Source organism: Aspergillus oryzae, chromosome 8, assembly GCF_000184455.2.
Source record: "Aspergillus oryzae RIB40 DNA, chromosome 8".
Taxonomy (NCBI): Eukaryota; Fungi; Ascomycota; class Eurotiomycetes; order Eurotiales; family Aspergillaceae; genus Aspergillus; species Aspergillus oryzae.
The window spans coordinates 2681672-2703614 of record NC_036442.1 but is presented as its reverse complement, the minus strand read 5'-3'; the positions used below and the strand labels follow the sequence as shown (position 1 = coordinate 2703614).

At 50.6% G+C, this 21943-nt stretch overlaps 6 protein-coding genes across 6 annotated transcripts; 2 read left to right on the top strand and 4 right to left on the bottom strand.

Moving 5' to 3' along the window:
* Nucleotides 1–3022: 3022 nt before the first annotated feature.
* AO090010000280 (uncharacterized protein) lies at nt 3023–4091 on the bottom strand (the record flags this gene model as incomplete). Its single annotated transcript, XM_001827228.3, is given in 3 exon segments — nt 3023–3065; nt 3074–3808; nt 3868–4091. Coding segments are annotated over 3 exon segments (1002 nt in total).
* Nucleotides 4092–6648: 2557 nt separating this feature from the next.
* Nucleotides 6649–7735, top strand: AO090010000279 (uncharacterized protein; the record flags this gene model as incomplete). The annotated part of the gene is made up of 2 exons (XM_023233741.1): nt 6649–7035; nt 7442–7735. The coding sequence occupies 2 exons, from the start codon at nt 6649–6651 to the stop codon at nt 7733–7735; spliced, it is 681 nt and encodes a 226-aa protein (XP_023094102.1).
* Nucleotides 7736–10148: 2413 nt separating this feature from the next.
* AO090010000278 (uncharacterized protein) lies at nt 10149–10758 on the bottom strand (the record flags this gene model as incomplete). Its single annotated transcript, XM_023233740.1, has 2 exons — nt 10149–10200; nt 10388–10758. The coding sequence occupies 2 exons, from the start codon at nt 10756–10758 to the stop codon at nt 10149–10151; spliced, it is 423 nt and encodes a 140-aa protein (XP_023094103.1).
* Nucleotides 10759–11487: 729 nt separating this feature from the next.
* Nucleotides 11488–12483, bottom strand: AO090010000277 (uncharacterized protein; the record flags this gene model as incomplete). Its single annotated transcript, XM_001827231.3, has 1 exon — nt 11488–12483. The coding sequence occupies one exon, from the start codon at nt 12481–12483 to the stop codon at nt 11488–11490; it is 996 nt and encodes a 331-aa protein (XP_001827283.3).
* Nucleotides 12484–13146: 663 nt separating this feature from the next.
* AO090010000276 (uncharacterized protein) lies at nt 13147–13857 on the bottom strand (the record flags this gene model as incomplete). The annotated part of the gene is made up of 1 exon (XM_023233739.1): nt 13147–13857. The coding sequence occupies one exon, from the start codon at nt 13855–13857 to the stop codon at nt 13147–13149; it is 711 nt and encodes a 236-aa protein (XP_023094104.1).
* A 911-nt stretch (nt 13858–14768) lies between these two features.
* On the top strand, nt 14769–16623 carry AO090010000275 (uncharacterized protein; the record flags this gene model as incomplete). The annotated part of the gene is made up of 3 exons (XM_023233738.1): nt 14769–15018; nt 15067–15122; nt 15181–16623. The coding sequence occupies 3 exons, from the start codon at nt 14769–14771 to the stop codon at nt 16621–16623; spliced, it is 1749 nt and encodes a 582-aa protein (XP_023094105.1).
* Nucleotides 16624–21943: the final 5320 nt, after the last annotated feature.

The following is a 21943-nucleotide window of genomic DNA, read 5'->3' as shown; positions in this document are numbered from 1 at the left end:
AACCTTTATTCCAATAGTTTTATGGGTTTATAGGTTAGCTGAAAAAAAAATTCGCAGTAATAATAGCCTATCCAGCGAAACTAATGTCAACGACAACAACCAGGCAGACCCCACTGCAGACCCTCAAAGCCTTGCTGCTGCTGCCGAATATGCGAATTATTACCGTGAATTTCTTAATGAACTGGTGGGCTCAATACGAAATGAAGATAAAGCAATGGTACACTAGGTTGCGAAAAGGTGTCCAGGTGTTCTACACTCTTGTTTTAATATTATGGATCTTCTAGTCTATAAATGGATGGAATTATCCTTAGTCATTGAAAGCAAGTGGTCTGATTGGTATAAATTAATATACCTTAATTGAATATGGATTAGCGGACCCACATATTTAGAAAAAGAGGAGGAACGAGGAAAGCCACAAGAGCAGCATGTTTATCAGTCTAGTCTGAACTGGTACTAGTGCATTGACCACTAGGTCACTAGTAGCCAATTATATCATTATGCTGATACCCAGTCTGGCTTCTGCTTCTCCTGCCGAATATGGCAGGAGAAAAATGCTCAGGGGAGCATTCAAACTTCGCGGAGCTGACACAAATATTAGTTCTCCCGAAGTTCCCCAAGGTGCCACTGATAGACCTTTCTGTGCTACGGATGCTGCAGATATCCAGATAATACAGTTAGACTGGGAGGAAATGTAGATAGCCAAGACCTCACAGATGGTACTTCGGCTTCTCACAGCCAGCTGCGCAGTGTATAGAAGATATATATATCTGTAGCGGGATGGTTACGTAGCCAACATTAGAGTATACACAACCGAAATGTACCAGGGTCACACCTCATTTCCCACTAGCGACTATATATATTTGTCTTTTCAGTTCTTTTAATTTAATAGAAAAAAAAAATATTTTAGAAACCATACATAAAGGGAAAGTTTCATTCTGCATTTGGCGCCTAAGCATCTACCGATCGAATCTATCTAGACCCGTAATGATAGGCTTTGGATGAGGGAAGAGACGCGGGTTCCAAGGCCGGAATCGCGTCATCTTTATCCCGATATCACAAACACAGAAAGGGAAAGGAGCCCGCAATTGAACACCAATCGCTACGCGCAGGTTCACAGGAAAACCGGGAGAGAATGTTGGCATCCAGTTATCATGGTTATTGTTCGTGGTCGGGCCATTTTTTTGGCGCCTTTGAGCGCGATTCCAAAAGATGGTCATCTTGGCAGACAACCGCCCCGGTTTTCAGCGGATGGATTGGGCTTTCGAAGCAAGAAAGGAAGCGGTTGACAAAGGCAGATTACCTCGGACGCCGTAAACGACCAGCTACAGAGTCCACACCCACGTTGCATCGACTTCGTTATGTGGCCAGTTCTCCGTGCGAACCTAGTCAAGACTTTCTACTTATACGACCTCAAAATGGTATTCGCCGCGTTTACATGCAGTCTGAGAATCCGATGGCCTTGGGGGAAGTCTTTTTTGGAACCTGATACGACGAATTCATTGTGAGTACATAAAGAATTCTATGATACTTTCACCAGAATCGAGGGTTGGGGTCTATCAGATGAGTTTCGAACTCAATACCCGGAGCTGATGGTCGGTATGGATATTGAAACTCTTTCGATCATTCCATCTTTGGCCGCTTCTTAAATTTAATATTTTCCACACTCCTGTATGCTACTGCCATATTTATTACTACCACCAAAAATTTTAGACTGGCCGGCTGAATGAAAAGTTTCTCCGATGTACTACCAGTGTTTTAATCCCCCAATCATGTTTCTAACATAAATCATATAATCGATGTAGACGTACAACTAAAAGTCCTGAGGGTACTTTGCATCATCCAGTTACAAGTTTGTGGGGGTGAGTGGGGACACAGGCGAGTCAGCGATCAAGGAACTTAAGCAAGGGTAATTCAAACTCTGTACGACAGACTTGGGATCTTTTACTGAAATCTTACTCTCCCTAGAATGGCCCTGCATTGCTTTACTCAGCAGATCGTGTTAATGTGCCCCATAGCCCCTTATTCCTTTGTCGTTTTTGTTGCCAGAAGCTTTCTCCCTCCTCTCCGATTCATCCTTTAGCTCGTGTGACCAAAGAGCTCAATATTACCACAAGAAGAAACCGCTTATAAGATTAAGACCCTTCTTTGCGGCCCCCAGAGAGCCATATCTCCACGGCTTTTGGAGATGATTGCTGAATTACTACGAGTGTGTATCACGTGAATTATATTACTCAAGATCTATAATTTACACGCGCCGCACAAAGAAAATTAGAGTGCCGGCTTCCCCTGGTAAAGAACGTTACCCTGGAGTGTTACTCGCCTGTGAGTGATGGTCGACAGCTTGTTTCCTATGCGAAGTGTGAACCTGTTGCTCAACGGCTTTCTGGGCATGCACTGACCACGATATGATTCTGGTTTATTTCCGCCCTCTTGCTCTGTGCAGCTTCCCCCTAACCTTCTTTATTCAACTTTCCGTCATGAACAGAGTCATTTCATTAATCACATCTAAACTCTTGCTTCGTCAACCACTGTGTCCATAGTATAGTGGAAGTGGATCACATCGCAACGTGTCGCAGGCATGACTTGGGAAACATTCTCAGAAATAGTACGGAGTATAGGATGTAGGAGATAGCCTAGAAGTTTCCTTTACAGTATCAATGCTGATCTTCCGTGAGCGGCCTGACTGATGAGCTGCCGGTTGTTTTTGGTGATAAGGACCAATGTGGTATGTATGTCTTTGCATCTACTGTCAGGATTATTTCGCGCGGTCTTCCCTTGATATACATTCATCAAGGTATCAAGTAGCATCAGATACCTTTCTGGAGTCATGTCCTGCTTCATCACCATCGAATCAAGTTATGCGTGTATTTCTGTCCCTACCTCACCGGTTTCATTCGCTTCTGTGCAAGTAAACCGACATGATGCCCATATTGGTCTCAACAGCTTTTATTTTCGATGACTCAACCTTCATTTCTCTTTTAATATATATAGTCACAGCTTCCTCGACATGTCTCAAACACTATCAGTGCGTGCCCCGTGACATAGATCTCACAAAAATGCAGAATCTATTTACAAGTATGATGCCATTCCACCGCAAATATCAACAGTCTCGTAATTAGTTCCGAACCCCTTGATCTCCGGAATGATCCGGTAGTAAAAGTTGGCCGCATGTTCAGTCTCAGCAAAACCGATGAAGTCATCCATCTTGTGGTTGGCGTTGTCCGCATAGACAGCCCATGTAGCAGCCCCCGCCAGTGCCATAGACTTTTGATGGGCTTGGGTGAGCTTCGATCTTTCCCTGGTAGTGAACGCGATCTTGAACCCAGGGTTGTCGAATCGCTTTTGCAAATTGGATCCTTCAGTGTTAGTCGTACCAGAGTCCCCTCGTAGAAGTGGCAGGTGAAGAACGGTTTCACCGTTTTCATAGTGGTTGGCGATGATATCGTGCTTCGGAGAGTCGTCAACGGCGAAACCAGTAATCTGGAATCTGTGGGTTGGTAAAGGCTCGTCCTGACGTCTAGCTAAGGCAATAGTATCCGAGGAAATCGAGAGAGGAGAGAGGCTTTCGTAGGATATATCATCACTACTGGACAGCATAGTCTCCCACATCTGGAGATAGTCCTGAGAATCATCGACGTCACGCTTGCCCGGTAGACCTTCAGGAATAGATCCAGAGTAGTGGGCGGCAGCGGTGTAGGCCAAGAGTAGACCATCTGAAATAATATAAGATAGTTCCTCACATCTACTGCCACCGGCATATTCACAGACTTGTCGAGCAAGACGCGAGCCCATTACGATATAGACAACCCTAGAAATTATTAGTCTCTTAAAAGCTATTGGGTATCAAGAGGAGAGTATGCGCCTTACGTGAATTTGCTAGTACCAATGGTACGAACTGTTCGGTCGAGTATCTCACAGACTCTAGTAGCCCTCTGCTCCAGAACCGCCAGGGCTTCGTCAGACGGATTAGAAGACCGGATGTCAAGGATAGTATCTGAAGGAAGTTCAGCAACATCCACCGTAGCAGCAGGTGCCGCCAAAGTAACTTGACTCGTGGCCAGGAGAGAGAGAAGGGGGATTGAGAGCTTCATGGTGATGTTTTAGGACGGTTGTTGCTACTGAAGAGATCAGTTTTTTCAGGGGTTCATTACTCAATATTTATAGCTGTATGTCGGTGTTCAGCGTTGGACGTTACTCCGTGGAGCGTACCCGATTTTTGGTTACTATACAATTTGCACATGAGACATAATATAATGGCTATCCACAAAAGGATGGACTATTGAACTACTGGTGCTTCTAGTATATAAAATCCCTGTCTCTATGTGGAGTCCAGAATCAGAATAATCAAAAAACAGGAACAGTTGATAGTGGATAGCCGGCCTACGAACCCTTGCAACGCTAGCGAAGGGAGCGTTAGTCTTGTTACATAAATACCTCGCATAGCCGATAGTCTTCTATTTTATTTATCTACCATTGTTTCCGGGGCACAACAGTTCCACACAGCCTACTCTTCCTTTCTTCGAGTGGTGCTAACATATTCTACTGTCGGATAGAACGCAATGGGTACCAATGAAAAAGCTACTCCGCCGATTTCTCAACCATCCTCTCCGCCAACACCTTCGCGAACTGTTACTATCCTTCGGAGTATCGTACGAAGTCCGCGGGCGTAAGTGCGGTCCTATATATTAATGCTATAAAATATCTGAAGCTAACTATTTAGCTTACCTTTTATCGCACTGATCACTCCGCCTGTGCGATGGTTTTGGAATTACATGGGATGGCGTAACGGAGGAGACGTGGCCCATTCGCTAAACCTCGGACTATTAATACTGTATTTTATCATATCGCAATATGTTCGCAGGTACGATTGATGGACTGGAAGACAATAATTTATTATACTGAATAACAAATCTTCATCTGCCCACCCTAACTATCTGTGCCGGAATGAAACTCCAACACATGCAGTCCGTTAATGTTCTACACTTAAGACCTGCTATCTGCATCCTGTGTTTGAGGTCCTTGCCTGACCGAGTCCTCTAGGAGTCGGCGATGCGGGGTTCGGTGAGATACTTGTCCCATAGTCCATGTCACTTGTCATCGCTACCTACCCAAGGCAACAGAAAAGGCCTAAATTCATGCATCCATGATCCTCTACCCCAATGATAATGCCTTCGCGCTTTCTAGGGGGTTGGGAGGGTGTGGAGTGTTGTTCCCAACAAGACACCTTACGGAGAACTCTGGAATTGCGATGTTAGGTATCCACTTTGCCCTACAGGTGTAGGGCTGGTCTATGTACGGCGGAGTAGTACCATAGTCGACAGCCCACACCACAGTCATACACAAATTAACATGTACCGGTGTTCACATCTTTACAGGAGTCTTTCCCTACACTGACAATGCTGTCCGGTGACTTTTGTAAAGTATCAACTCCACTTCTGGACCGTCCCACACCTTATGGTTAGAATATATATTCTCAAAATAATTAGATGAGAGCCTATATAAGGTCTATAATATTAGACTAAAATAAATTATTCAAAATTGCAATATAATATATATTACCCAAAGATCCATAGATATATATCCTACATTATTTTTATATTAAGATTGGTCCCATCTTAATATACTAATTCAAAAGTATAAATTAGATTGGACTAAGCTTGGTCAAGATATTTGAGGTCAAAAAATGCTGAATTAGTATGGGATACACAGTGCGGCGCTCGGTAGTGAAATACGTTAGTTAACTAATAGAAAAAGAGTGCTTGGTCAGCTGTATAACGGTCACATGAAGTAGCAGAACAAGCTAAATTAGCGAATTTTATGCTAGTGCGGATAATTGTTGGATTTAGTGGGCATCCGTTGGATGTCCGCGGATTTGCCGCAGCCTAGGGACTGACTGTGGAGTAGGTACCTATCTCATATTAGACTCCACCTCAGAGTAGGGACCGGCTAGAATGAAGGAATCGTGTGCAAAGAACCAACATTGTCTACTCATAATAACAATCTATGCCTACTCCAAAATCCCGTTTATTAAGTCATTTCTTTTTGTTATTTAGATTAACTTATCTTTTGCCTGTAGGATGTACCCTATTCGCGAACGGCGCAGTATTGTTTTGAGGCTGTACTTGCAGATTTTGGTCAGTGGTAAATTCAAGTTGTAATGTTCGGCCATCCCGGCCGTAGTAATGCTGTATTGGAAAGTGATAGTGTCGTGACAGACTAGCAGAGCTACTATATAGCATAACCACAGTCCGGATGACTAGGAACTGGCCCATTGGGCCCAATAAACCTCGCTTCCAAAAGAGTGCTATTCTACGTTTGAGTTAGTCTTGAAGGTAACTTACTCAGTGCTGAATATATGAAGATTATTAGAAATGAGATATATTGTACTTTTTGAAATGATGGTGTTTCTCAATTAATTTGGTGGGGCCTTGAACATGTTTGGGGCTCGGTTAGGTTAGTCACGAGAATTTAATAATCTAGAGCACGGATATTACCCGGACTCCTTCGACCCACCATGATAGTTCAAGTTAGTACCCTCCATAGTGTCGTCGGCTTTCTATAAGGTGACATCGTGTCTGTACTAACCAGTACTACTTAAAGCCGGACTCATTCTTTCTCGTTCATGTACAATCGGCGAAAGACCGAAAAATGGACCAGCAAATTGCCTCTTACAAATTTTCATCCAATGATAGACAGTATGTACCGAACTATCCCTCCCTCCCTCCCTCTCTCTCTCTTACCGGTCCCCACCTTGTCATTCGGACCGGACTGTCCGTCGGGACTAGACGCTTACTATCCAGCTCAAGTCCTAAGGCACCATGTCTGCAGCTCGAAATTGAACTCTGCCCGCTCTTGCAGTATACCCTCCGTCGAGCAACGCCGGACGATGACCCAAGGCCATTTGTCTTCGTGTGGTCTCCCCTCAATGAGGGCTATCATCAAGATGGATTCATACTTCTACGACACACCTCAGATGGCAAGCTGGAAAGGGTATCCGTACCAGATGCGATCCAAGATCCGATAGACATCGTGCACGTGAAGTACTCATTCGACGTTCAAGAGCTAAAGCCAGGCGGTTCCATCACCTACTATCATAGTCTTCCATGCAGGTACAGGGAGCAGCTGGAGCCCGGCGAAACGTACGAGCTTGTCTGGCCCGGCACGAAGATTCGGCTGTGGCGCTGGGAGTTCCGAATGACTATGTGGGATCCCACCTGGCAGCTAATCCGGTACAGCCGGATTTAATTATACCAGGCGGCGCAAGTGTTACGTTTACATATGAGCAGATAGAATCCCCAGCCTTCATTCGCCGACAATCCACTCCGCCATTACTGCCATCAGACCGTGTGTAAGTCATTTCATCCCACACTTCAGGGGTAATTTCCGGGTGTCGGGATTCCCATTCTCGACATTTCATAGGGCTTATACTTTTCTCAAACAGACAGGGCGCCCCGGTCCTGAGCGTAGAGCTCTCCGGTCCGAATACCATTGTCCCCGAAGGAAACACTCTGCATCATTGCATGTTCGCTACCAGGGGAGCCCCACAGACCGACCGATAATATTCCGTAACCATGTAATCTGGGACATGTTTCGCTCCTATCGCCTAGAGGATGGTTTGTGGGAGCTTCAGGAGGGTCCATGTGGATGCCCCGGGCTTTTCCTGGATGATCCTGATATCACGGTAAATGTGGCGGAGGATGAGGGTTTTGTTACTCTGAAGCCAGGAGAATGCTGAAGCCCATCATGGACAATTCTAGAAGAAATTTATGGTTGGAAAGTAGGAGATACATGGCGATATCGGTTCTGCTTCTCCTGCCGAATATGGCAGGAGAAAAATGTCCAGGGGAGCATTCAAACTTCGCGGAGCTGACACAAATATTAGTTCTCCCCAAGTTCCCCATGGTAGCACTAATAGACCTTTCTGCGCTACGCATGCTGCAGATATCCAGATAATACAGTTAGACTGGGAGGAAATGCAGATAGCCAAGACCTCACAGACGCTACTTCGGCTTCTTACAGCCAGCTGTGCAGTGCACAGAGATATATATCTGTAGCGGGATGGTTACGTAGCCAACATTAAAGTGTACACAACCGAAATATACCAGGGTCACACCTCACTTCCCACTAGTGATTATAAATATTTGTCTTTTCTTCTCTTTTAGGTTAATAGAAAAAAAAAATTTAAGAAACCATACATAAAGGGAAAGTTGCATTCTGCATTTGGCGCCTAAGCATCTACCGATCGAACCTATCTAGACCCGTAATGATAGGCTTTGGATCAGGGAAGAGACGCGGTTCCAAGTGGCCGGAATCGCGTTATCTTTATCCCGATATCACAAACACAGAAAGGAGCCCGCAATTGAACACCAATCGCTACGCGCGGGTTTACAGGAAAATCGGGAGGGAATGTCGACATCTAGTTATCATAGTTATTGTTGTTGGTCGGGCCATTTCTTGGCGCCTTTGAGCGCGATTCCAAAAGATGGTCATCTTGGCAGACAACCACCCAGATTTTCAGCGGATGGATTGGGTTTTCGAAGCAAGAAAGGAAGCAGTTGACAAAAGGCAGATTACCTCGGACGCGGTCCGATTTAGAAATCTCTGAACCGGAGCACCGGGACAGGACTGCTCCTGATGCCCACGTGGCTTTACTCATTTGGGTAAGCCCAACAGCGCCGTGTATCTCCTTGACGTAATGCTCTCCCACTTATGATCCACCATTCTGGAACGCTGGCCGTTTGCACCCTTTCCTGGAAGGCTCACTTACCTCGATGCCATATCGAAATACCTTTGGTGGGCCCATCTACACAACCGGTGGTCCTTGGCAGCAGCGGGACAAGGTTGCTCTTTCACAAAAAGCAGAAGGAGACTCTCGGCCACCGTGTACGCCTGTTGTCCACCCTGTTCTTTCCATATCCCGCCCCTCTCGCTTCCTTCTCTTACCTTCCCTTTCTCTTTGCTTTCCCCTCTTCACATTTCTTCTGTTACCCTTCCTCCCCTCTACTCTTTCTACGAGGCGATGCCTTTACTCCTAGATTAGTTTGCAATTTGGAAGGTTTTGAACCGCCTGCTAGAGCCGTCGCCTCTTGGTCGCGCGCTCAGTCTGCATCGATGTGTGAGATCGCTTCCGCGCGGGACAGTAGCACCGGCGCACCGGCGGCCAAAAATTACTGCGATGGTCAGCTCGCCCAAACGGGCAGTCGGCTTGCTGTTCATGGAGGAGATCGTGGATGGAAGTGGGGAAGCCACCGATGGCCCTGTACCTGGCGACCCCGCGAATGCCTAGCTGCAGGGTCTGGTGGATGCTCGACACGCGGAAGGTGACTCGCTTGCGGTAATAGCCACAGGTGAGACAGCCCTGGTCGTGATCAACGGCATCCAGGTCACTGCCGTCGTCGAGCGCGAAGCGCGCTCCGGGGAAGTGGGACAGGATCTGCTCAACAAGACCGGCGGCGCCATACTTACAACAGAGGATCGACCCGCGGCACTCGTAGTGCCCGCGGGTGAACCGTGGCTCCTCGTCCAGCTCGAAGAAGAACGACTTGGCCAGCCAAGCCTGGGTCAGCTCGTCGGGGATGTGGTATTCATACTCACCTAGTTCGTGAAGGGCGCGCACGTCGTCCAGTTCAGGTAGCGCGCCGGAGACAACCCGGTCCAGGCGGAAGGTCTCCTGCTTGACACTCTCGGGGATGCTGTCGTGCGCGTCCTGCCAGCCGCGTCGCCCGTCGACCGCCGGCGAGGACAGAAAGGCCCGCAGGCCGCGTTCGACGAAACTTTCTCGCCGCAGGTGGACAGGTCCGTCGTCGGCCGACGTATAGCCGGTGCCGATGCTGACCACGAGGTCGGGTCGTTTGGCTGTCGGCTAGATGATCTCACTCTCGCGGAGAGCGGTTCGAAGCGGACAATTCGCCCGAACTCCACCGTCTTGGAAGGTCCCAAGGCCCAGGAGTCGTTTAGGGGTGAAATACCTGTTGGGGTAGGTTAACGCGGTGGCTCGGTCGTTGTCCCGACTCACTTCCAGCATGTCCCGAGATACGTACCCTAAGGCAGCCACGCAGCACCGGGCACTGCCGTTCAGTGTTAGCCATCATCTCCCAACGATACGAATCAAGGCATCGATGGCTCCGCCGCAGCGCCGAGGGCCAATACTAGTATGGGTGGCCTCTTCCCCTCCTTCCTCCTTTTCCGCATATAGAACCTCTTTGTTTGTTTGTTTGTTTGTTTTTTTTCCCCTTTTTTATTTGCCGCACTGCGAGCCGCTTTTATTTACGCCCCCTTGACCACGCCGGCTTATCGCCCTCTTCACAGTGCTTTTGGTCCAGGTGTCGGTGTCGCCGGCTTCTGCCTCGATGGCCGTCTGCTATTGGAAGGGTGAAGGGGGACTTACATTTCCCACAAAAATGGCTCCTGCTCTGGCACTAGTGCTCTATAGGCGGACGACATCCGAGGACGGCCCGCCGCTCGATAGTTGGAGAACAGACAGAGCGACCCGTCTTCGACCTGGCTGGCTGTTAGAGCCACTCGGATGCCGGATACCAAGGGTTTCGTGGTATCGAACAGTCGGCGGTCGCGGCCAAAGCCATCCTGCACAGTTCGGTCCAACACGGCCGAGTCGTACCGGCTGTCGGCCATCCAGGCCGTCACCCAGCCCCACGATTGTCCCAAGATCGTCTGCCAGAGGGGCCGTCGGGAAAAGATCTGACGTGCCAGGGTATCGAACTTCGGACGGGTGTCGGCCACGTTGGCACCGCAGACCATTACGTCGGATGCGATGATGGCGCCTAGGATGCGTGAAGGAAAGAGTTATGTTCAGCTTCAACCGTGCCAGTGACCGCCCCGATCCGACGACCACCGCTCAGAACCACTTACCAACACTGGTTCCCAGCGTGAGGTCAAATGCCTCACGCAGTCCTCGCGTGCGGCCGATCTGATCCTCGAGGGCCTTCAAGAACCCCAGCGTGACGACGCCGCGGGTGCCGCCTCCGTCCAGGACCAGGATGGTAGGCCGTTTGGTTGGAGGGAGCAAACGGACGGTGAGGGAGAACGACGCCTGACACGCGGGACACTCGGTTAGCTCGACGTGATATTCCGCGCCAGCGGCACGTTGGCCCAAAATGCACGCGCAGACGTCGCAGAGGGCATGCCTGCAGGGCAGCACATGCTCGGGGGGCCGCTGCAGACAGAACAGGCACACCCGATTCGAATGGAGCGTCGACCAGGTCGACTGGCCGTTGCGGAACACCTCCCGTCGGATCTGGGCGGACCGGCCGGCCACGGCGAGGGTGGAAAAGAGCGACACGAACTCGCGTTCGACGGCACGGTGGAGACGGCGAACGCTGGCGGAGGGAGATGCGGCGCATGCGGCTTTACAGGGCCCGGCGTAGAAGGTGCGGAACGTCACGACGGGATCGAATCCTGGGGCAGTCAGTCAACCAGCGCCACCATGGCCACCATGGCCGCCACGACGACATCGCCCCGGAGCCGGTGCTACTCACTGTGCATTCCGGGCGGATATGCATCCATAAGGAACGCCGACGCAATGAAGGTTGCCATGAATGGGTCCGCTATCTGGGTCTTCTCGGCGAGCTGCAGGAAGATTCCGAGGTATTGAGCGACCTCATCAGCGTCCAAGTGCTGGGGACGGCACGCTTGGATGCAATTGAATGGCGACGCAGGGCCTTGCGCGACGTGCCGCAGCAGTCCCCGGAAGATCCACTCCAGATGGAGGGCGGAGAAGAGGAGATGTGCGTTGGCACGCAGCGTGCGCACCTCGTCCAGCTCCAGTGACAGCCGTCGCCGGAGGGGCTCGAACCGGCTCAACCGCGACAACGGCTGCCGGGGCCGCAGGTCGACAACCGCGACGGATCCCGCGAGATGGGGCACAGCCGTGGCCTGCAGCGTGGTTTCTATCCCTCCCGCCGGGACTGCATCATCGTCGGGGTCTGTCAGGACAATCACCCAACGGGGACGCACGGAAGCCGCTGCGCCGTCCAGACCGGTCGGCGGTAGCGAGCCCCACGATGCGAGCAAGTGTTGGACGTGACGGATGCCGCCGCAGTCGGCTGCGAAGACGCACACGGTGTCCACGATCGGGAGTAGGACGTCTCGGTACAGCAGTGACTGAAGATCCTCGTAGGAGCGTCCCCGAGTGCGGGGGATGGGGTATCGCCGGAGTGGCTCCTGCTGGGATGGCCCGGGCGGGGACGTGCGCGAGAGGCTGCTCTCGATGACTATAACCGGATGAGATGTGGCCGCGCCGGACAGGTGCAGTTGAGCCCAACCCTGCTTCCGGTGACGGCCAGTATTGTTATGCGGATACAGCGATCGGAGCGCCTGCGCCTTGGCGGTGTGTCCTACAAAGAGCGCGATGGAAGGGTGCTGATTGGCAGGGCAGTCCATTCCGTTGATGACCCTCCGCATCGCGTCGTTGTCCGTGATGGCCCAGCCCCCCTCGTCATGTTCCAGTCCCAACCATGCAGCCATATCTATGCAGTGAGAATCCGCCCCTGACTGATTGTCCCTTGGATGGCCCGCTTCGCCCAAGTCGGTAACGTCACCTTCCTGTTTGTTCTGTCACCTTGTGCCGTGGCCCGCGGCTGTTTTATAGTACCGTCGAAAGAGGCCTTGAAAGACATGCCCCCCCCTGAGCGACGCGCGCATGCAAAGTTGAGGATGGGAGGGTACATCTTGGGGCATCCAGATTCTGCCTGGAGTGCTTTTACGTTCTGCGTTGCGCTAAAGCGTGTAGCTCTACTTGAACAACAAGAATACCGACACGGCTACCGGAGGGCCCGAGGGATTGGGGTTGTTTCCCCTACTTTTGAATTATCCGCGTCTCAACCAGAGACAAATAAACATATCATGATGGCGCCAAGGGGAACGCTAAAAACAAAGAAAAAAAGGAAAAAAAAAAGGAAAGGGATGGCGAGGAGAAAGAAAACTAAAACAAGGACAGAAAAGGGCCTAATATGATGGCCCGGTATCCAAGCACACATCCAGAAAAGAGGGTGGATAACAAGCAACAAGTGATACATTGACATTCCGGCGTCCACCACGCTCTCCATAAAGAGCAACATCTCTTTCTGGTCAGGTATGTTCAAAAGCTATGCCCTTGCTACAGAATCGGAGGGCAGAGTCTTCACTGGATTATGGACGACGCCGTGGCCCTAACCCTTTCCCGGAGAGGCGATTCAAACGATACGGCAGTACGGCCGAGTGGCTGCGATCTTTCTCCCGTCTATTTTTCTCCCGTCTTTGTTGGCATATTTGAGTACATACTGGGCACTGAGTCAGTGTGATGCCCGCACAGGTGGTACGGGCGTGAAGCCAATACTTACTGAACGCGAGTGACATCTTCAGAGCATTTTCCTGGTTCTTGCTCAGGGACTTCCGCGCTGCCTTCTGCTCGACCGTGGTTGACGGAAGGGTCTGTGATGTTGACACGCCGGCGAGAGGTGCTTGGGCGTCCTCCGAATCGGGTGCGGGGGACGGCTCAGGGCTCGAGGGGACACTCCACACAGATTTCCGTCGCGCTCGCGAGGGCTGCTGCGGGCTGCAGGACGTTGCTTGTGGGAGTTCATCCGAGGACTCTGTTTCTGCCGTTGTCTCGACGTCTGCCGGCGGCGTTTTCTCGCTCCCAACCTGCGGGACCCAGCCCCATTGAGCGCGATACCATTGCCCGCGCAGCGCATTCACCGTTCTTGGAATGCCGAACTTCTTGAGCCATTTCCGTTGAATATCTTTCCAAGGGGTGTTCTTTTGCCTCAGCTTGGTAATAAAAGGAAGAACAGCCTTGACCTCATCAGACCCCCACTTTCTGACCACCGGGCCCCTTCGCCTTGACCGTGTGAATAACATGATTGCCCCAAGGATATCTGACCCGGTGAAACTTTCGGCAGGGCAGAGCAGGGTCGCAATTTGTTGTTCTTAGCGAAACATGCATCCTGGGGTGGGCAACAAGGGTTGACCGTTGGTTTATGACCTCGGAACTTGCAGTGCGTCTCTTCTTGGGGGTGGATCCACCGGAACCCGATAGTCCTTCTCGGTGGACATCTCTATCACGTTCAGCACTCTGACATGCTTGATCGCATCGTCTTGAGACTCCTGAGCGGTTCGCCTATGAGGGTGGAGCTTCTACTGTGCAGGTGAACATCAGTGTTGGTACACTATGGTCGCCTGGCTTCCCCTAAAGCCTTGGCATCAGTTGGTCTGTGTGCGTCTCCAGGCCCTCATTTCCCCCCTGGCTTAGCTCCAGCTGCGGTGGAGCTTAGTTTGTTCCTAGTCGGCTCCACTGCAACCATCTGTTGCACTGTGCTGGACAACTAACGGTCAACAACTAGTATTGTATCTCTAGGAATAATTTTTACGGCATCTGAATTTCGCGCGACGTTGGATCAACATGAGCCGAGGATCGAAACTGTGCAATCCATGCCAAGCATCCGACAAAGCGAGGGCCACCCTAATGGAGGTGGGGGGGGGGGGGGGGGGGGGGGGCAAAAAGAAATAAGATTCTGAAAAATAAAAGAAAATAAAAAAAAAAAATTAAAAAAGAGAAGGGAAGGGAAGAAAAGGAGATGACAAACGTTTAGAGCTCAAAGCAGCATTAGAAGAGGATTCTATGTCCTGCTGGGTCCACTACGAATTGTGGTTATAAAAATTGCACCTCTTTGTGCAGCCTGTCCATCATTGTGTTTTCCCTACGGTTGGGAGGCATTGGGGACTTTTGATACAAACATACCGTCCAGCGATCCTATTCCGCTGTTTGAACCATGACCGATAGCTCAAGAATCGATAGCTCAGGGACTCCTGCGAAGGCCCGGGGGAGCTGGCGGATAAACAAACGTAGACGACGCAGAGCCAGACAATCCCAACGAGTGACCGAGAGCAATGGCCAAGAAGCTCAGGCCGATGACGCACATGGCGATGATACCCATGCAGATGCCCTCGGCGAGCCTGATTCGGAGTCGGACAACGCTTTTGAGAAGATCATGCAGCGGAAGGAGATTCGTGAAGTCGTGAGTATGTTCCGAATGCTGCGGGAATCGATGGCATCCTCACCCTCCATAGGCTACACAATTGGTTCACGGGAAGATGGAGGGGTACTGGACGGTCGTGGCCAACCTGTGCGTATTGCTCCAGATGGCCTGGAGGAAGGCTCCATTCCTTTTTCCACTGATGAAGGAAGCGTTGGGACCCAATCGCGCACTGATTACCCTCATCCGGAAAGGACCCCATGCCGACATCATCCCGCAAAGCGTGCTTCCGTGGCCGTGCTGTGACGATGAACAACCTGGCTCGCCTGCTGGTCCGGCGCGCCTCTCATCGCCGTCGCTCGCGGTTCCGAGCCCTGACGCGCCGATTGTTCAACCGCAGACGGCGGACGGTCCATCGTCGGCGACACCGGCGGCACCGTCGACGCTGACTGCGCAGCACCAGCCTCCAGCCGTGCAAAGCACGCAGGCGGCGTCCGAATGGACTGCTGCCGCAGCAGTAGGGGGCGGCCATCCCCTTCAGCAAACCGCCCAACCTCCGCAGAGTCAGGCTTCCAATCCGTCACCACCGGCTCCCAGTAGTGGCATCCCTGACCATCCGCCGGCTGGTCAACTGGGAGTGCCGCCGAACACTGTGGCTCAGCCCCAGACATACTCGGGGTCCGTGACATACCAACCGCCGCCCACAACCGGTTTGACGACGGCTCCTGCGCCAGGCCCAGCAGGCCCAGCAGGGCCGCCCGCCCGCCCCCCGGTGCCCATGCCCACTGCATCCCAACCGCCACAAGCGCCGCTATGGACCACGGATGCTGTCCCGCACATTACCTCAGTTCAACCGCCGTTGGCGCCGGGAGCGGCGCCGGGGCCCTATCCCGGACAGTCCGTGAGTCACGGCGTGGCTGCGGGCATGCCGCATCCCTCGCAGCCGCAGGTTAACCAGTCGATGCACCCTACCGCTCTCGCATACGGCTCGTTGCACCCGCAGGTGACTGGTCACCTTCCCTCCGGCCAGCTCTACGTCGGCCCAGCCGGTCAGGTTGTACAAGCGGGCCATGCTTTTCAAACCGGTCAGGCTGGTCAGGCTCTTCAAACTGGCCAAACTAGTCAAGTTGTCCAGACCGGTCAGGCTCTTCAAGCTGGTCAGGCTCTTCAAGCTGGTCAGGCTAGTCAAGCTGGTCAGACCGTTCAACCTGTTCAAGCTGGTCCGACTGCTCAAACTGCTCATACTGTTCAAGCTGTGCAAGCTGGTCTAGGGGCACCACCGCAACCTTCGTTTCCGATGGCCCACGGCCAACCTGCCGCTGCGGTCCCAAACGGCGGCGGCTTGCTGACCGCACCCCAGCCCGTTCAGCACTGGACGCCCGGCGTGGCGGGACTGCCGCAGGCAGCGACGCAAACCGCCCCTCCAACGCAACCGGTAAACGCCGCGCTGTCCGCCCAACCAACAGACCCGTGTCAGGGAACGCTGGTGCATCCTGGGCAGCCGCAGGCATCAACCCAACCGTCCACCGGGCACCCTCCCGTCGAACCATCTCAGCAAACACCCTGGCCACCCCAGCAGCAGAATGACTCTGCGATGGACAGTGACCCGTATGGGCTGAACCTTTTGGATTCTTGGTCTCTATTCAAGTGATCTCTGGCGGGTATTTTATTCATCTATTGTAACTAGCCTTTCCTAATGTCAGAGCTCATCTTTCTTCCATCCTTCGTGATTCTCGCCCGCTGTCCTATTTCCTAGATCCTGGTCCTGCCGGATTCTCACTGGTAGAACAACATCAAACGCTGCTCGTATTGTGAACCTCTTGGGGCTTTTTTGCTCGCGGGGGCCACTGGCTATCGTCGCGGACTCGTTCTGTGCGTCTAGAATAACGCCCTAATGTCCGGTGGGTTGCCCAATCCGTGGCTATCCTACATCTTGAATGTGCTGGAGCCAGACGCCGGCAGCCCCTGCTCAGATGCCACCAGCCCCTTGTCTGAATCTGCCCCCGAAGAGTATCCCCAGCCCTTTAGCCTCTGATGCATTTCACCGTTTCGCTAACTGCGCCTGCGACCAAGGATGGCCAGCGATGTCTTAGAGGATGCTTTGAACGCGTAAGCTCCCCCATTGTCTTAACCAATGACTGCGACCGCATGCTCATCTCCTGTCTACCAGGGCCACGGAGGAAATCCGGTAAGAACGCGAAGGCTCCACTCGGTCTCCCATATGTTGCTAGGACTTACAATGAACCTAGCCGACTGCAAGCGGACATGGCTCGGTAAGGCTCGCGGCGGAAACCCCCTTGGTGGACACCGGTCCTAACATTGACATGAAGCTATCGGGATGAGGTCGAGGAGCACATCCGGTACCATTCCCTTCCTGGGCCACTTTCGTCTTCGCTAGCTGACCATCCTGGAGATCCCTGAAGCAGGCCCTGGACGAGACCAATGAGCGGTACGTGGACAGAAACCCAGGGCGCCACCCATTTCGCTTCACTCGCCGAGTGGTGATCATGGCATTTTAGGCTAGGCTAACACCTCCCGTGGAAAGGTACACAACCGAGATTCGGTACTATCCCCCGCCTCGGCCGAATGGTGCGGTCCGGGAGTCTCTGGGGCGACTATTGAATGCTGACCATGGTAACAGTGATATCCGCCAGTGTATGGCGAAGATGTGGGCGTATGAACAGGATATGAAAGCATGGACAACCAAGGCCGGAGAAACAATCAACAAGCTTTGCAAACGCCAGGGGAACTGATCTGGGTTGGGGGGCCGAGAAGATTGCCGCGAGCAAAGTCCGACTCTTCACCTAGCCCCATCTTGGACCCGTGTGGCGTTGACAATATCGGGATCACAGCGCACATCATCCTCCGATCGGACGGCGAGGAAGTACAGCGGCTCTAGAGCGAAACCTAGATGGGTGGGCCGGCTGCCCCTCATCAGAGTAGTTCGGGAATTTTCCTTTCCTTTCCCTTTCTTTTCTTTTAGTGTGTGCGCGTTTCCTACTGCGAAGAAAGTTTCGGCGAAATGGAAGGCATCTGGAGGCAGTAAGAAAGGTTCTATTAAAATCTCGGAGGAAAAGCAAATTGCAGCTTAGACTAATTTGGATGACTTGACGCTAATGCACACCATATCTTAGATACGTTAGCCACGCACAGTAGAGGGCGGGCAGGTGCATGCAGTGATCTGCCATGATCTTCATGCAGCCTTGAAGAAAAATCTACCTTAGAATGACAGCCCGGGCTGCTCACGATAGTGGGCCTATAGAGAAAGGTATTCTTCACCGCCGACCTCTGGTCACTAAAAATGATCAATTTGCTCGGTGTTTGCCGTCAGCACTCGTAACTCAATCCCTACAGCAGGAAAGACAGCTTTGTCGGCCCCCCCCCACACGAACCCCACCTCTCTTGCTTTCCAAAAGCACCAGGTCGAAGAAGAGTGTTGGAGAAAGAAAGGGGGGCTGCCGACCTCCAATGAAAAACCGGTCGGATCCGTACTATCTCCCCAAGTGCCTTCGCCGAACCATGTATCCCCCAAGGGCGCGCTTGGGAGCAGAAGTCAATGCCATTAGGCCCAGGCCAAGCAATGGCCCCAGCGTACCCGACGCCCAGCCGGTTCAAATCCTTTCGTCCTGGTCTGCCACTTATACATGGCCGGGGAGAATGCTCTTACACCAGGGATTGAGGGAATGACCGATGTGCAGATAACGTCAACACGGAATTGACCACTACGACTAAAAGAAAGGGGAAAAAAAAAAGGCGTAGAAGCAATTGAGAAAGGAAATCAATCTGGGGTTGCCGACCGGAAGCTTGTCTTGATGCAATGCCAAAGAATACTGATGATCCTCGTGTTGTTCCCTAGGCGTTCTAGATAAGTCTCCGTTACTCTGTTACTCCGGCCTTTTGTCGCTGCTTCGGAAATTGATTGTTTGGTGGGGATCTTTCACATGATCCTGTCGATTTGCAGTCATTCCAACGACAGTCAATTCCAAATACCAGAGGAGGGAGCAATTGGACAGGAGCTGACATATGTCTCACGACGTCGGGTAGGGCCATGGCGTGTCCAACGGAATCCTCTTAGGGCTGTTGCTTCGCTCGGTTCTGAATAGAGACTATTGGGGTCCTACTTGATTCGGTATAGTGTTTACTGGCGTTAAAAGTACGGGTGGGTCTCGCTGAGCGGAACCACGGAAATGCCAGGTCTCCTGCGATCGGCGTATCCGACCAACCCGGGTGCTGTTTGCCTCCCTCGCTTTTCCTCTCTGTTCGAAGAGCAAGATGTCGTTGGGACTTTTACCTTTTTCTCCGTATTCCCACCTTAGCCAGAATGATTTATCGTTGCACTGTCAATTTGACCCCCTTCGGCTACCTCCCTTCAACTCCGAGCCTGATCGCCTGATCTACTACGATCACCTTCCCCAAGTAGTGTTTGAAATTGCCCAGCGAATTGCGTGGTTACTACTTGTGTCAGGCACACTTACCTATGCCACTGCCGGCATATTCGGGGTGCTTCGGCGATACCTGGCTTGAAATGAGAACGGAGTATCGTTAGCTCAGTCAACATTCCCACCCTCACAACTTATCATGGCAAAATGCTGCTGCTGTATTTAGTTTGGAAACGGACGGTGAACTGCTATTTTTTTATTCTCCTAAACTAAGCTGCAGAGTTGTACAGCTGGACCTCGCCTGACAGGCCGGTTCACAACATCATTGCCAAATCTCTAAAAGCGATAAAGAATTTTGCAACTAGGGAAACCTCAAATCAAACACACATCAAGAAAAAAAAAAAAAAAAAAAAAAAAAAAAAAAAAAAAAAAAGGAGGAAAGAAAGAAACAGTAAACAGGCAAGTGGAATTCAACGCACACTCTATTGTTGCTGACCTTCACCTCTCTTGAAACTGCGCCTGCGAATGAGTGGATATTGAGGCGCCAAATTTTGCAGGGCTTGACCATCATAGGGCCGCCAAAAGCTTGTGTCTACGCCTAGATAATTTTGTAAAGTATTAAAAACCAGCAGTGTTAAAAGTCTGGTATGATTATACCTTGTAGATTTATTACTTCTTTATTGCCATATCCTTCCCAGTCCTCAGAGTTCGCAAAAAGAGTATAACCTCTAACATACGTAGCCCTTCCCAAAAATACGTTTATCGTTCTGTAACTTCTTTTCTTATTACCCAGTTCAAAGTCTGGCGGTTTTCTAGTATGGTTGTGCTGAATCATGTGCACATGCTCTTTCCATATATGTTATGCTCATCCTCGTTAATTCTGGAGGCCTTAATCATAATGGGGTGCACGTCTCAGTCAGCGATATCTGCCGCAATGTACTTTGTGAAGGTACAGTAACTCGCTTGAGCAGTTCTACAAAATCTACAATCCCAAGTAGAAGGCAGGCAAATTATACAGCCACGTCTGTCCTGGGCATAGGGGAATTAGAGACATATACAAAGCACTTAACAAACGTTGATAGCTCAACAACCAAATTCGTCGGGATTGTGGTGGATGTTGCGAGTAACAGAAGTGCAGTAAAGGCACGAAATACCAAAACTATAACTTTGAAGATGTTTTTAGGGTACAGCAAGGGGCTTCTAATGTATTAACTCCTCAAGCGGTACATGATACGATTGGATATTATAGGAACTGCACACAATGGGCTATTTTTGTTCATCTAACAGCGTCCTGTTCAATAGGGCTCATAGTCCTGATCAGTTTTACAGCTGTCTGTTCTCGGTTGGGAAGTGTAATTACGAGTCTGTTCGCTCTGGTGAGGGGAACCATCCCTTTATGTTTTTGCTGAAACTAGTAGACAGCAGCATTTTCTAGTTTCGGAGCATCTCTTACCGTTCTTTTCGCGAGCAAAGCCCTCGCTAGCAGCTTGAACTCTGTGTCAACAACAATTGGCGTTGAGATAACCCTTGGACGGCGAGCTATGATTATATCGTGCATTGAAACAGCGTTGGCCATTATAGCAGCTCTGATGTTGCTTGCGCATACATGCTACGGACCTGCTAAACCTAGGATAAAAACTGAACAGAGGTTCTAATATAGCTAGGGCAGTACTATAGAATCCCTGAGCTCTCCTAGTCTTTACCTCATATACTGGGTACATACTGCATAGTATACTACCGAGTTGAAGAAACCAGTACTGGCACATTCTTAGAGACACTGATAAAGGAGACAGGTCTTGTGGCTGGTGGGATGGTGAGACCATTCAACGGGTCAAGCAATATAGTTCTTATGGTTAGGGATTTTCGTTTAGCCCTCGATACTGGCTCAAGGTAATTCGGACAAGAAAAATTATGTATAGTAGAAGCTCATCATCCTGTATTGAAAAATATCTTGTTTTCAACTGTGGACCTATCACTGGTGGTAATATAAACGATTCTTCAAGATATTTTGCTATGTCTATCATCATGGCATGCCAGAAGTAAATTGAAGATTCTGTTACCTTTAGTACAGATTCCAAATGCCGAAGAATGTTGAACAATGTTCTTCCAGTTAGTGAATGGGAATTTTGCTTGTCGTATTTAGGGCCTATATGACGCTCGAATAAAGGCTTTCTGATTAAAAGTTGTACTGTACATGTCCCCAATTGAATGATGTTGTTTCAGAGTCCTGTACACGGGGATGTCACCAGATTGTAACGTTTTGATACCCAGAAACACGATACATATGCTCTTAGAGAAAGGCTAAAACTACGATGACACATTGGGAGTTGGGTCTTCCTGTCTATTTAGCAACTTAGATCATTTATTTTCTACCCAGCTAGATATCCAATAACGACGGCTCAAGCTGCGATCAAATGGCGAAGCAAACAGATGCTATCACATATATAACCTTTTTCAACTGTACGACATTGATCGACGTAATATATACAGCATATAACGGAGCTGAGGTCAACGATATATATAAACATTGTAGAGTTTGAAACAGTAGACGAGGGTTGGCCATGCTGTCGTCCACCCGGACACTAGGTTTTT